The 15718-nt window shown below is 29.2% G+C and overlaps 1 protein-coding gene across 1 annotated transcript in view; it reads right to left on the reverse strand.

Annotated features, from left to right (window-relative positions):
* LOC111615556 (von Willebrand factor-like) overlaps positions 1-15713 on the reverse strand; it is a gene marked incomplete at its 5' end in the record, with an annotated part of 31283 nt that extends 15570 nt beyond the window's left edge. The window contains 5 exons of the mRNA XM_023356960.1: positions 5502-5793; positions 8585-8816; positions 11823-11982; positions 13425-13552; positions 15566-15713. Coding sequence (XP_023212728.1) covers positions 5502-5793; positions 8585-8816; positions 11823-11982; positions 13425-13552; positions 15566-15713 — 960 coding nt within the window. The remainder of the gene's footprint in view (positions 1-5501; positions 5794-8584; positions 8817-11822; positions 11983-13424; positions 13553-15565) is intronic.
* Between the last annotated feature and the right edge of the window lie 5 nt (positions 15714-15718).

Raw genomic sequence — 15718 nt, forward strand, 5'->3', positions numbered from 1 at the left:
TAACTGCCGAACGGAAAGTCCGTTGTTCGCAACCAGTCCGTTGCTCGAGTCACGTAACAGCCAAACAGAAAGTCCGTTGTTCGCAGCGTCCATTATTCGAGGCGTACGTTATACGAGGCACCACTATATATATATATATATATAATCAAGACAGGTTGATAATAATAATAATAAGCGCGGAGCCCAAACGGTTAGAAGTTCAAAGTTGAAATTTGGTACACAGGGTATGTCACAAGAACACACACTAAGAAGGGATTTTTCGAAATTCCACCCATGGGGGAGAGGGACAGGATTAACGCTTCAACAATGGAAGCGTTCAGTAAGAATGGAAGTGTTAAGAGAAACCAACGTGCAAGATTTACAGGCGCAAATGCTGATTTTTGCGGAAAATCAAACATATTTTCAGCCCCATCTAAAAATTTTCTAATTAGTCTGGAAACGGGGACCTAATTCTTGCATTATGTGAAAATGGTTAAGATTGGCTGTAATGTAATAATCTTAATCTTTGCTATCGTTACTTTTTGCCCGAGTAACGCCGGGCTTATCTGCTAGTGCATATATAGTCAGTAAGTTATGCATATATTAAGATATATAGTCAATATTCTCACTTTATCAACTAACATCAGGGCCTGCTCTAGTGGTTACATCACCCTGGACAAAAAGACAAATTGCCACCCCTTAAGAATATATATATATACATATATTTAAATAAAGGTACATATTTTTTGTTTTCAATAAAAATCAAATTATTTTATTTAAATTTTAATAAAAGCATATAACATTGATAACCAAGCAGTACAAAACAGTAGAAATTAATTAAGAAACATCTGTACCTAGCCACAAATTGTTAAACATATAATTTTTTACATTTTTAATGCTATTAAAATGTATTATTGCACAAACAATCAAACTGCCATTATTTTGAAAATAAAACAAAGCAACATCAACACTGCTAAAATCACAAAAAACTTTTTTTCTTACTTTCAGTTCTGCAAACTTTTTTATTGCATCTTTTAAATTTTCTTGATCAGCAATTTCATGCTCAATTGCCAACATGGCCAAACCATTAAGACGATGTTGTGTAGTAGTCAAATGTAAAAAGTTCTTAATTAATTTTAACTTAGAGAAACTCCTTTTGCCACTTGCTACAGTTATTGGTATCGTTAGCAATATTCTTAAAGCAATAGTAAGATTTGGGGCAAAATTTAACTTTGTAATTAAGCTCAGTACATTGCTTAGGCTTTCTTTTTGGACCAAAAGTGCAGATACTGCTGAAATTTCCTCTGCTAATTCTACCCCATTTATGTCAACAGAACCACCATCAGTTAAAATGCATTCTAAATTCTTACAGTGTTTTAGTAGCATTTCTTTGGACATGATATTTAAATCGTATATATTATATAAGAATTGAAAATAGTTACTATGATTACTAAGTTGTTCAAATCTAGCATCTAGTGCATTTAGTGTTTGATCAATTGTAAAATAAAAAAAATCTATTTTATATTTTCTTTTGGATCTTTGATGGGTTCATCTCGTGCTTCGTATAAGAAGTTCCTTTTCCTTCTTCTAACGTGGTGTCATGTTATTATTGTTTCAAAATTAGCCTCCACATCAATTTCAGTAGCAAGTTCTTTTGCATCAATAATAGTTTCATCGAAAGACGAATCCAATCGAAGATTCTTAAAAAATATTTTGCAGTTTTGTAAAAGATCAAGTGCAAAGGCTAGATCAAAATCTTTTGTTTACATCATCTTGCTTATTGGATTAATGGAATTTAGTATTTTATGCCAAATAACTAATGAACACAAAAACCTAAATTGTTTAATACAATTTAATAAACCCAAGGCCTAGTCTCTTATTAAATTATCAATTTCTTGGTTTTCGTAAATGCTTAGCAAGGCGTCATATACATCTCCCAAATAAAATCTCAAAGGCTTTAAGGTCTCTATCCTACTCTCCCATCTAGTGTCACTCAATGGTTTCAAAGTTAAACCTTGAACATGTTTTAAAAGTATTGCCCATCGAAAAGTAGATGCCAAAAAAATAAATATATTTTTTGGACCGTGTTGAAGAAATTAGCAGCTTTCAAGGATGCTTTTGCCACATCATTAATAAGATTGATGAGAGTGGCTACTACACGTAACATAGAATGCTCGCGAATTATATTGTTTAATTCTAGATTGTAGTCCTGCTTTATCGCCCCTCATATTGGACCCATTGTCATATCCCTGCCCTCTAATATCCTGCAAATTTAAACCCAAGTCATTAAGTTCTCCAATTATAATATCAGACATTTGTTTTCCTGTGGATCTTTCGACTGGTAAGAAGCCTAAAAAGTTTCATTAATTTTAATTTCAACATCAGCGTGAAATTTATTGATTGAAACATATCTGATTACAACAGTCATTTGCTCTATCTTACTAATGACAGGAGTACAGTCTAAAATTATGGAAAAATATTTTGATTTTTTTATTTCATCAATAATATGAGACTTTACACTTTGATGCAGCAGATCTATTATCTCATTTTGCATATTTTTCCCCAGATAGTGAGCTTTAGTCTCTTCTTTTTTTAGTACTCTACAGATGTGCTCTTCCATAATGAGATCAAATTGAGATAGCAACTCAACTATTTTTAAGAAATTACTGTTTTTATACTCAAACACCTTGTTACTTGTACAGTACCTTGAAAAGTCAGACCACTTTTACCAAGCATTTTAGTAATTGCTATGATTCTTAGAAGCACCTCATTCCAATGATTTGTTTTGGCATTAATAATTCTTTGAAAGGCTGCATCTATAGTTTTACACCACTTTAACCTTAGGTTCATTTCTAGCCATGATTTTTGAGCCTGAATATGATTTTTGGAAATTTTATGCTCTTTTAAAGTTCTGCCACGGTGCTTCCAACTTTTAAAACCCTCTTTTGAAAGAGAACTAACTATACAGCCGAAAATTTTTCAACAGAAGTAGTAAACGCAGTTTTGTGAAAGAGAGTATACCAGCCAGTCTCATAAAACTTGCTCTCCATTGCTTAAATTTGTGTATAATATATTTACGCTAAAATGTCAACCAGTGTCATTGGAAGAAAATTTGTAATTATACAATGGTTTAGGTAGACCTGGTCTTACTAAAAAACTTCTTTCAGCATCTCCTAAAATTCTTGGACACAATGCTGGATCCGTACTCAAAGTTTGTAGAATGCTTTCTGTCATGTTGGTGTCAATTTTTTCAATGCTTTCATCTGGTGATGATAGAGTCAGAGTGTCATAAGTTCCAATTGATTTAGAAACTTCGTCCATTTGTTTGTCATCATCATCCTCTGACGATTTTGCATTTTCTTTTATAACCGGACTTAATGTTGGATTCTCAGAGTCGTCATTTGTTTTGGTACAACTCTGGATATAATTTTTTAACATGCCAGCTTGTTTTTGTCTTTCGGCTTCCTTTTCCAGCCTTCAATTTTTTGTACAGTAATACCCCAAACTTACGCGATAGGCGGGACCAAGCGATAACCGCGTAAGTCGAATTCGCGTAAGTCAGGGTATAATTTTGCAATTTGTGTAAAATCCAAATCAGATGCATGTAAGCTAATAAATGTTCTCGTTAATCTTATCTCGTCTTTTGATTCATTCACGTTTACAAGAAATCACTACATAGAGTCTCTCAAGTCTTTGTAGATATAACAAACACAGAACTAAATAACACAAAATAAATTGTAGCTATGTGTCGATTCTGCGCGACACGTCCGAGCATGTAAGCTGAACAATAGTGTGGGGAGGAGTGAGTAATCAAAAGCTGCGTGGTGCTCAAACAAAAGACAAATTGACAAGATTTGAAAATCGCATAACTCCAGTTTTGCGTAAGTCAGGGTAGCGTAAATCGAGGTATTATTGTACTGGTAATCAGTTTTCTTTGACTGTTAGACATTCTGGAAAAGGCATGCACATAACTCAAATTAAATAATGTAAACTATAAAATAATATTTTAAAAAAATAAAGATTTATCCTTATTCTAAATAAGCTAAAACTGTAATTAACATAACTTCAAAATTATATTCTGTCAATGGACATAAAAAATATTTATGGCTTACACGTAATATTTTTCGTATCCTGTGAATGTGAAGAAAGTCTAGTGTTTTTATATATGTATTTTATAATAACAAATATTTCAGCGAACCATAAACAGTCATTAAAAACAATTTTATAATTCTTGATTTTGAAATTTTATTCAGTTCAATTATTCAAATATATTATTATAAAATGCATTTTATCGAAGCAATGAACTTAATAAATGTCTTATATTATCGATTCAAATAATTATTTTCATAAAACAAAAAAGAATTATATTTATAGAATACATTCAAATTTAATACAATATTTTATTGATTTAATAAACAGCCTTTTTGGATAAATTAAATATTTATTTTATTTACAAACGCTTTCATTGTTTTGATTCGATAACCAATTATGATAAACTAGTATCTATCAAACTAAACAACAGCTTAATTATAGATGTACTTACCTTTAAAAATTAAGAAATTGCACTTAAATAAATTTTATGAACTTCCCCTTGTTATCACTACCAACGTAATAGCAAGAATAATGCTATTGTGTAATGAAACTGCTCTTTTATAATTAGAGGTAAATCTATGCATGTTCAAACACAAGCTGAAGCAGCACTCTGCTTGCATGCTAATGCTATTCTGTTCAGAGAAGTATACGCATGTTCAAACAAGTTCAAGCATAATCCTTTATAAATTCTGCATTAATTTTTCAATAATAGTGTATATATTTTTAGCTTTTAGACATAAACAAAACAAATACGATATGCAATGTAAATTTTTAGAAAACGAAAAAATTGATACATGAAATTTTCTATTAATTGAATATTTAACACATCAATACTTTTCTCACACTTACAGCCAAAATGACACCTCTAAACTTTGGCACCCCAAACAAATGTCCGGGTTGCCCGCCCCTAAAGCAGGCCCTGACTAACATGTTCATAAACAGAATATTGACTGCAAGCTATTTGTAAATCAATTATTGCAAATTTTCAATTTATTTTTGTAACTTTTTTTTATTAAATTCTGTTAAAAGTTAATGTTTCTTCTCATAATTTAAAAAACAATTAACATTTTCAATTAAAAATGTAATGTTTTTAATTTAAATTTTTGATAACTAACACACATTTTAAACCAATTTTTTATTATTTTATCAAAAAAATACACAACAACTTCCACAGGATTAAGTAATGATCTGCTTAGTTTGTGTAACTGAATAGCATAGAGTCACTGTTTCGCTGTTTAGAAGATTTAATTTGTATTTTTTTAACAATTGAAAAATTATCTAATTAAAAATATTTAATCAAAATTTTAATTACATATTATTAAAAAAAATTGTATTTAAACAATATATCATAAATTCCAATTGATTTTTAATTTTAAGTAAATAATTTATAAAATTCAGTTATTTATGAATTATTTTATGAAATTACGCACCTCCATTCCTTGTTTCATTTTAACTACGGTCCCTTGTGGTGTTCTCAATGTAATGCTTTTTTTACAAGACAAAATAGATTCCTTTGCATTATGATTAGTTAAATCGCCAATGCAAGCTGTGTTTTCTTGTTCAATTGTGTATCCATCATCACGATACACTAAATAATATGAACACTGACCTATATAATCATACTGTTTTCCATCAAAGGTTATAAAATGAGAATCTCCAACTGATGAACAAACTGCAGGACAGATTTCTTTAGTGCATTTCCACTTTCCACTTTCACAGAGACTGAATAAATAAAAAATAATACATAAAATTCTACAAAAAATAAATTTTATTAAATAATAGATAAAGATATATGAAACAAAAATATACAGACCATCTAGTATGTGAGAATTTGGAGTTAAAGGATTTATTTTAACAAAATTGTTAAAATAATATTTAAAATTATTTTGATAGAAAAATTATCAATATAAGTTAAAAAGGAAACTTCCTTTTTGTTACAGAGAGGAAACAGTTTAGTTCCTCTGAAAATGATAGTTTGAGTGTGATGTCTCACTCTTCTATCCGCAAGACCATCTGACTTCCATCACACATTGGAAACAGTGTAATTTTCCAAAAATCCTATTGGACAGAATTCAGCATAAAAGATAAGAGATCACATTCCCTTGCTCTTGTTTTGATGCTCTTGCTTGGTGCTCAATGCTTTAGCCAATGCTCTTACTCTTATCCCTTTCCTGGTTCATCATCTCTGCTCGTCCCAAGGACTCTCCACTATAGGGTAATATGATTATTTTATGTAAACACTCTCTCATCAGGATAGACTTAGAGGTTTAGAGTTAGATATTCTCACATATTTGATTGTTGAACTTGATCATTCTGATTTATCATAGTTTTGTTTATATATATATGAGTTATAATCACTTATAATAAATAACTGTTATATTGATTATTTGTTGTTTAGTTAATTTAAAGCCTAACTCCATCATTGGCCCATTTAACCCACATAATTCACATATTCCATGTATCTTAATTCATTTAGTGTTTAAGGTAAACTTTCCTAAAGTTCCGGTCATTTAAGATTATCCTCTAGCCACTTGAGAAATAAAATAATTTAATTGCAAGTTAGAATGCAAGATATATAATCCTAGCTGGTGCCAAGATGGCTAAGAAAGATTTTTCTGAATCTTTTATTTAAATTTCCATTCTGTATGTGGAACAGAGTAGACTGGAACCTCCCATTCTTACAAGTGTATGCTATGATTATATTCATTCATAGGCTGAAAAACCTGCATATTTAACAATATAACAAGTTTTTTGGTTAAACTCTAATTATTTGTTAATTGTAACAAATTGTAATTATTATTAATTGTAACAAATAGCATGAAGTATTGCAAAACTTTGATTGTTTGAAAGTGTCTTAATTAACTACACAATATTTCTACTTGGAGAAATTAGCAATTCAATTAATAATATAAGAAATCTTATTCTCATGGTAAAGTTGGTACCATTGCTAAAAATGTGCAGTAATACCCCGAACTTATGCGATAGGTGGGACCGAGTGATAAACGCGTAAGTTGAATTCACATAAGTCGGGGTATAATTTCGCAATCTGTATAAAATCCAAGTCGGATGTATGTAAGCTAATAAATGTTCTCGTTAATCTTATCTCGTCTTTTGATTCGTTGACGGTTGCAAGAAATCACCACATAGAGTCTCTCGATCCTCCGTAGATATAACAAACACAGAAATAAATAACACAAAATAAATTGTAGCTATGTGTCGATTCTGCGCAACACGTCCAAGCATGTAAGCTGAACAATAGTGTGGGGAGGAGTGAGTAATCAAAAGCTGCGTGATGCTCAAACAAAAGACGAATCGGTCAGATTTGAAAATTGCGTAACTCCAGGTTCACGTAAGTCGAGGTATTACTGTATGCATTTAATATTACTTCAAAATATCTGTTAAGAATCTTCATGATAATAATTAAATTTAAAATTATTATGTTTAAGTTGTTGGGAGATTTACTCAAAAGAACTTGTAAAATGTTATTATTTTATTCTGCTATTCTGTAATAAAAAGAAAACTCAAACTGGAAACAGTTCAAAATATCAGACAACCTTTCTTCTTTCCAGGAATACTTGATGCATAGGCAAATGTTTTCAGACTGATTTATAGGCCAACTTAAGGTCATTCCTGAAGTTGGACTGTAAATCAGGCTGAAAATCTACACCATTCCTTATTAAACTGTTGCCATTGTATCATAATTTGAAATCTTTCCCCAATTCTCTAGCTTTTTCATCCTTTCCATCAGAAAAACCCTTGACCACTTTTCACAACAGTCAGGTATTTCTGTTGCACATCACCTATGGGGTTGCACCCTAACATTATTACCAGCGTGATGATGATTCATCATAGATTTGGCATAGATTTTTATAACCAGCTAAGGGTCAACATCAGGTAAACATCAATCCTTCTCATTCATACAAGCTAGGAATCAGTATGTGTAATGATATTACATCACCCCTACATGGCAGAGTTATATTTTATTAATAATAATTATAAATGCTAAAATAAACAAAAAACTTAAACAGAAAAAATTTTAATGTCATGACATCCATTAACACAAGTTTGAAAGTCAATTGTTCAGCTTCTAAACAGAATCTTCTAAATAGTTCTATGAGGGTTAATACATAAGGAGAACATTATTGTAAACTTTTAAGATTTTGAAGTTCAAATGGAAGCATCAGATAAAGTGGAATGAAAAGACAGAAAATGAAAAGAACTACAGATGAGGCATATACATGTGTCTGGAAGTTTTGGAAAAACATGTGATGCTGTCTTCACAAGTTGAATGTCCATAGTATGTAAAGGATTTTTCAGATTTTCAAAAAATGGTCTTGGTTTAAACAAAAGAAAAACTATTTGATAAATTTGTAATTATGAGTTAAAATCAGCACATAACTCAATCATTGCATAAACTATACCCCACTTGCAAACTGATTCTTAAACAGAAATAACCCAAGAATTATCAGCACAAAATTATGATAACAGCAAATACTACAGAATGTAAACATACCAGACATTACAATCCACTTGAAGCTGCTCACCATTTGGATACCAATGATTATTATGTTCACAAGGACATTCACTCCTTAAAATACAATGATTTTCATGAAGAACCATTCCTTCAGGACAATGACAGCCATCAACACACATTTTCATTAAACATACTGGTTCTAAATTTTCACAAGTTGCAGGACATGCACTACCACAATCTTGAAATATGGTGCCATTTTCACATTGTACATCTACAAATAAAGATATAAAACATTTCCGTATTATAAGACAAAATAATAGCTTTAGTGTTATAAATATGGAAACTAATATTGTTGTCATTAAAATTTTTGTTTTTTACTTTTACTTTTGAATATATTTTGATTATTATTCATATAGTAATTAGAACTCTCATATGATAATTCTCATGAATAAATAAATATTCTTATTCTCATAAATAAGAATAAATTTTCATAATTCATGAAAATTTATTCTTATAAAGCAAAGTTTACAAAGAACATTATGTTTTTTGATATCCACAACAGTTTTTATAGCGTTTTTTCTGAGCTAAATAATTAAATACTGGATTTCTTCTGTGTTCTTATTACTGAAGTTATATTCTGTGTCAAATTCATAAGGTTTTTCTGCCATATACTTCAAACTGTTTTACTAATGAACAGCGTCATATAAATAGTATCCATCTTCCAGTTCCCTCAAAATGTATTTTGTCATTTGCAAAAAACAATTACTCTAATTAAAACATCTAATTCTTATTAGTGATTAAACTGATAATAAAGAGGAAGAAATTTGTGTTTATAAGGGCTTTTTGAGATCATTTAACAATTTTTCAAGTTCTTTCTTTATAACAATTATATTTTTACTCATTGTAACTGCCTTGGTCAGTACAATCTCAGCTTTTCACTTTGCTTCATAATACTTTCTACATCTACATAATGATTTATAATAATTCTTATATATTTCTAATAATTCTTTGTAAATATAATATTTGTTTGATAAGCAATGATTAGACTTTCTAGAATATCTGTTTTATCCTCAGATACTTAGAGGCTGTATAAATTTACAAACCCACAGTAGAAGGCATTGTATCAATTACAGAGATGCTAACAATTTGTCATCTGCATGGCAGTCTTTATTTGAATTACAAGTTACTTTAAAATTTCAAATAATAAAGAAACAGGAAAAAAAAAAAAAACATTATTTTTATCATAGAAAATAAAGAATAAAGTTGTCAGAAACAGAGAACATGACAATGTTTAACCCTACAAAGTAATAGGCCAATTATAAAACAACTTTTAAAAAATTAATCACAAGACTACCAAAAATGGAAAAGGGGAGGATATGATAATTAGTGTAAATATTGATAAATGGAAGTTACTTATTAATTGATTCTCTATACCAGGACTTCTTAAAGTATGGGTAGTCACTCCCATATGGGGTCACATAACAGAATTTGGGAATCATGAAAACTTTGGTAATTGTTCAGAAAAGATTAAGAAAATTGTTCACTTAACCTGAAATGTTTCTCTGTCAGATTTTTCAATACTAGTTAGCAAAAATAATTATGAATACCATGTTGATTTAAAATAGTTAATTAAAATCATGTTGTGGATACATAACAGAAAAATAAAGGGTTCATTCATTTTTTTCTCACTGTGATCTGCTACTACTTTTCAATTATTTCTACTCCTCTATTCAGTTTCAATCTACTACCATTTACTTTTTCAAACATTGCATTGTACATGCCATCATGAGATAATGCCAACAAAATTTTGTGTTCTTACAGAAACAAGATAGTTTAATTACCAAAAATAAAAATTTTAATAAAATTTTCTTGCTGTCATTCCTCAGCATATATGTATAAATTTTATACATCCTTGGTTTGAATATTGACTAGGGATTGTGTTTTCCTGAATATTTTGGATTCCAAGAATCAGAAATTCCCAAATAAGTAAAACTTTTTTCTCAAGAATCAAAACTCAACTTATGATTATTTATAGAAGACTTTTAATGACACAGAAGAAAACCATACAAAGCAGAACTAGAAGATGTAAGATTGTCACATGTTTACTTTAATTAATTTTTTAAATATATTAAAAATTCATTGTATTTGTTTCTACATTTACTAAAAATTTTTATTAAAATAACTGGTTACATGTATTGGAAAGCTTATTGATTTATCTGACAAATGTGTCTTTTGTTTTTGACACAAAAACTCCAGAAATAGAGAAGTTCCTTTCACTTTGTGTTGATGTTGGTTTTATGTAAAACAGAGCATTTTTGAGCATTTTTATACAAAAGGTTTTATAAATATTTATTTTCTGAGATAATGAATTGAAACCACTCTCAGCTGTTTTGATTGGTACCAAGCTTTGTAGCATCAATTTTTCCAGTTCATGAGACAAAAGTCATACTTAAAATCTTTACTCTTATCATATGGTGAAATGGCAGAAAAATGTTATTTAATTCTTCATTATTAAACAATCTATTCATTATATTTCTTGCTAATTTGTTATATCATTTTTCATTTTCATCATTGAAATTGTAAAATCAAAATATCAATCAACTCTGCAAACATTGAAGATGCCCTGCATCTTGCAATATCAAATATTCAGCCAAGATTTAACTCTTTATGTAAAATAAACAAGCACATCCTTCTTGTTAGAATACAAATTTGCTTTTTTCCTAATAAATGGAGTAAGTGGTAAAATTATAATTTAATTCCAAACAATTCTTTATAAGAATTGTTTAGAATTAAATATTCAGTTAGTTAATGTTTTATTTGTATATTTATTTTATATACCTATATATATATACATCAAAAGTGACATAAAATCTCGGGTAAAAAAAGGAGTTGTGAATGAAAAAAGTTTAAGAAGCCCAGTTCTGTATGAATAACATTCTCTGTTCATCAGAAATGCATGAAGATAATGACAAATAATAAAAAGTACAATTTTTAATATGTTGATTTTAATGTTCTTGATACAGCAGATGTGAAAATCACATGATAAACAATAACTGAAAACAGAGAGAGTACACTTAAAACCAGATTCTAAGTGAATAAAATCATATTTCTAAATTTATAATAGAGGAATGTAAATATTATAAATTTAAAGGCAATATAGAAAATAAATTTATTAAAAAAAGTAAATTTTTATATTTTTTCCTTTCTAAAAAAAAATATATAAATTCAAATTTTAAAAACTAGAAAATAATTTTAAATTAATAAGCTTCTAACTTACTACATAAATTAGGTTTTCTCCACGCAGTATTTTTGTTTCCATGTAAACGTGCACATTCACGAAAATATTCACTTAAACTGCTACATTCACAACCATCTTTACCACTTTGATCACAACAGTCTGTTTTGCATGCTTCTAAATATAGATGTGGATCAACTAACTGAAAATTAAAACTTTCTTTTAATGTATGTAATTTTTTCTAGTCAAAATAATAAAGTTTATTGAACATATTTAAGTAGAATTAAAATTGAAAAGACAGCTGCTTTGTAACACAAAGAAAAGTTGCAATATGATACATATGGTGTAATGTGGTGCCCCACATTTGGTTGTCTATGATGGTAGATCTGTGAATTTCATTCATGTAAAGCAGTTGTGTCCAAGAAGAACCTGCAGAAGGAAACAGATTATGTCTTCCTAGAACTAGACATTGGAGATGGTTATATTGTTTATTAAAATTCAATTATCAATCACATAAAGGAGGAAAAGAGTGAAATCAGACTCAAGCATTGAGACTGTCAATCTTGTCAAGTGTTTTTCTGTCTTTTCAATCTTTTTTGAGAGTTACTTTTTATAAATTTACTTTGTAGCAAGAGTGCTCTCTTGTTGCGAAGTAAATTTGTACAAAACAAAAATTGTAAAACAGAAATAATAAATGAAAAGGATAGAATATTATTGTCTACTCCATATAAATAGGTTACAAAGAAAAAAAGAATGGTAGAAGGTTGAATATAGATGACAGGAATAAGAAGAATTAGTTTGCTATTATTTTAATTTTTTGATATTAAATTATTTTTAAATCATCTATTTGAAACTATTTGAATCTATTAAATCATTTATTTGAACTTCAAAGAATAATAGTATTCTTAAGAATTTTAAAGAATAAATGTAATGCACAGCAACTGTTTGTTATGATCTATATCTTACAAATGTTGAATCCTTGAATTCAACAATATTCTAAAGATGTTTTGTCATAATTTTAATTGCTCTATAGTAATGTTTTAGATTTTGCAGACAGCTAAGTTTTTATGTTAATATAATTTATGAATTATTTTTTGTGTATGGGTAAAGTTCTGATCTAAGTGAAAATTTATACTGTATATCCTTCATATTTATATTGTTAAAACTGCTTACATTGTTTGATTGTTAATTTAAAGTTAGTGTTTTCAAGTGAGGAAAGTTGTCTTCAACATAACCTTTTAAGGCTATATTGAAATATTCATTGACAACTATTCTCACTTGAAATTCAGAAGCTCAACATCAAAGGCTATTTACTATTTTTAAACAAACTTCTAAATAAAATAACTTATATAACTCAATTTAAAATCAAATAAGAAACTAAAATAACAATTAAAATTATTTAAAATTTATACACAACCACTACCAAGATATAAGAACAGTTCTATCATCATATTTATTAACAGCAATATTTTTTAAACTTCTTTCAAAAACATTAATCTTTTCCATTACATTTAATTTATAAATGTCAGAATTTTGTATGTTTAGCTCAGTCTTTTCCCAAATTATTTCAATATCAAAAGAAAATACTTTAATTAAAGATGTAAAATTTTGTAAAAACGATAAAAATATTTAAATAAATCTTACTTTATGACAATATTCATATTCCTTGTCAGTTAAAGCAAGACACTTCTCAGCTGCAGTTTCTGAAATTTTATTATCTTCTTCTGTATTATGACGACAAAAATTAATTTCCCTAATAACATTCTGGCAAGCTAAAATATATTGTAGTTATTATTATCATAACTTTTATAACTTTAGATATTATAAAAAATAAATCAACAATTTATGAAATTCTTAAATCCAAATTATAGCAAATAAAACTAGAAATACTATGAAATCAATTCTTGTTACATAGTGAATGCAATTTAAGGATAAATGACAAGAATACATAAGAGATTATTTAAAATGTCTCAGATCCAAACCTACAGCAAAAATGTGAAAGTTGATTGTTAATTGTCAAGTGTGTTATAAAATTTATAACACACTTGACAATTATCCATAGAATCCTATCCTGTTCAGTTCAAAATTATCTCTTTAGAAGGAATAGGGTAGAAAGATTTAAATCCTGGAAATAAAAAAGTATCATTGCTAAGCTGGAGTATGTGAAAGAAACAGTATTAATAACCTTATCTGTAGAAATTATAAAAAGTCAGCTTCAGAAATAGTTATGGCACTGTTGAACTGTGTGAAGGTCTGAAACCCTTTTTCTTTTCTAAAACAGTATAAACCTCGGAATTTTTTCTGAAAAGAGAAAAAGGAGAACCTCTGCAGTCAATGACCTAGACACTCTCCTCAAATAAGAAAAAAGAAGGGGAATATTAAAATATCAATAAACGAAATCTCCTCCATTTGTTTAAAGGTAATTCTATAAATGTTAATATCAACAAGACGGGAATAAGAGATGTTTCTTATCACCTCTTTGGTTGCACATAACACATGGTTACGGCAATAAATCGCCTCGTTCGTAGTCAAACACGACATTTGATATAAACAATATCTAGATAGTTGACCAGGTTAAAGAAATTATTGTCAGCTGAATGTTAATTTATGGATGAGAGCCATCAAACCTATAGAAATTTATATTATAAAATCATATCTTCTAGACACCAATAGCAATAAATTAAACAAACTTCTCTGAGTCAGTTGTCCGTACTAGCTAGATCCAAACATCAACACACTAACAGGTGTGCGTATAAATCATCAATAATATCATAGTTCTCACCCCCTCAAATTTGGTATAAAGAGGGCTCCTGGCCAGTTATCTCGGTGGCCTCCAAGATCACAAGAAGCAACGGATTAACTGCCTTCAACACTGACCACCGACGACAAATGACAAAGCTAACTTCTACTATCTGCAACTTAGTAAGTAGAACTCTCTCTCTTCTCTCAGATGGACAACGGCTAATTCCAAATTTAAATAGTAATAAGGATCAGAGAATATCCTCTGTCGGAAATACGCGAGATATAAGCCAGCTAATCACCTATTGTAACTTCAGTTAGAAATTAGTAGTATTATTAATTATTTGTAACCTTTTTATATAGCATTTGTTAATTAAATATATATATATTATATCTTAAACAAGTGTGTTTACTCATACTCTGTCAACACCTTATCGACTTATCCGTGACCTCCCACTCAATTTTTGCCCTCCTAAATTGCCATCCACTGACCGTGTGAGCGGGACTCACCTTCCCGTTGTCGGAAAACGGTTTAAGCTTAGATGCTTAAACCCCAATTCTCACAACTGTAATTGTCAAAACTTCTGTAAACAAAAGTCAATAGCCAAGGATCTGGGTTTAGAATCCATCTTTACTGAGAATATTGCACATTACTTGTTTGAAGATGCTCAAACTGATGCTAAACCTCATAAGTATTGTATAAAACTGCATGCAGTTGGGATGAATTCAAAATTTCTACTAGAGTTTGAGTTTTTAGATCACAATATTTATGTAGTCAAATACCACATAATGAAAAAGCTCAACTACCAGTAACATAGAATTTGCTTAACAAGTTTTGAACCTGTTTGTCTAATTGTTTAGCTTCTTACTGGAAGTGATATTTATGATACTCATAAGCTTTTAACTGGCAGAGTGAAGCAACTACAAAATTTAACAGCATTTATTAAAGTTTAGTGCTGGAAATGTTTAATCATGATTATTAAACATTAACTATTATTTATTAACCATTAACATCATTATTAATATGACATAAACTACAACTTTACCTTTGTCTTCTTTTCTCCAACTGTTAGCAAAAGTAACAGGATTAGATACTATATTACCATTTTGCAAAGTTAATTCATTTTCATAATTATCATCATAATTCCCACAAAGACCACAGAGAGAATTTTTAAAAGTGGGGGATACAATAATGTAAA

The sequence above is a fragment of the Centruroides sculpturatus genome, unplaced genomic scaffold, assembly GCF_000671375.1.
Source record: "Centruroides sculpturatus isolate CEXI.00-Female unplaced genomic scaffold, Cexi_2.0 scaffold2486, whole genome shotgun sequence".
In the NCBI taxonomy this organism is placed as follows: domain Eukaryota; kingdom Metazoa; phylum Arthropoda; class Arachnida; order Scorpiones; family Buthidae; genus Centruroides; species Centruroides sculpturatus.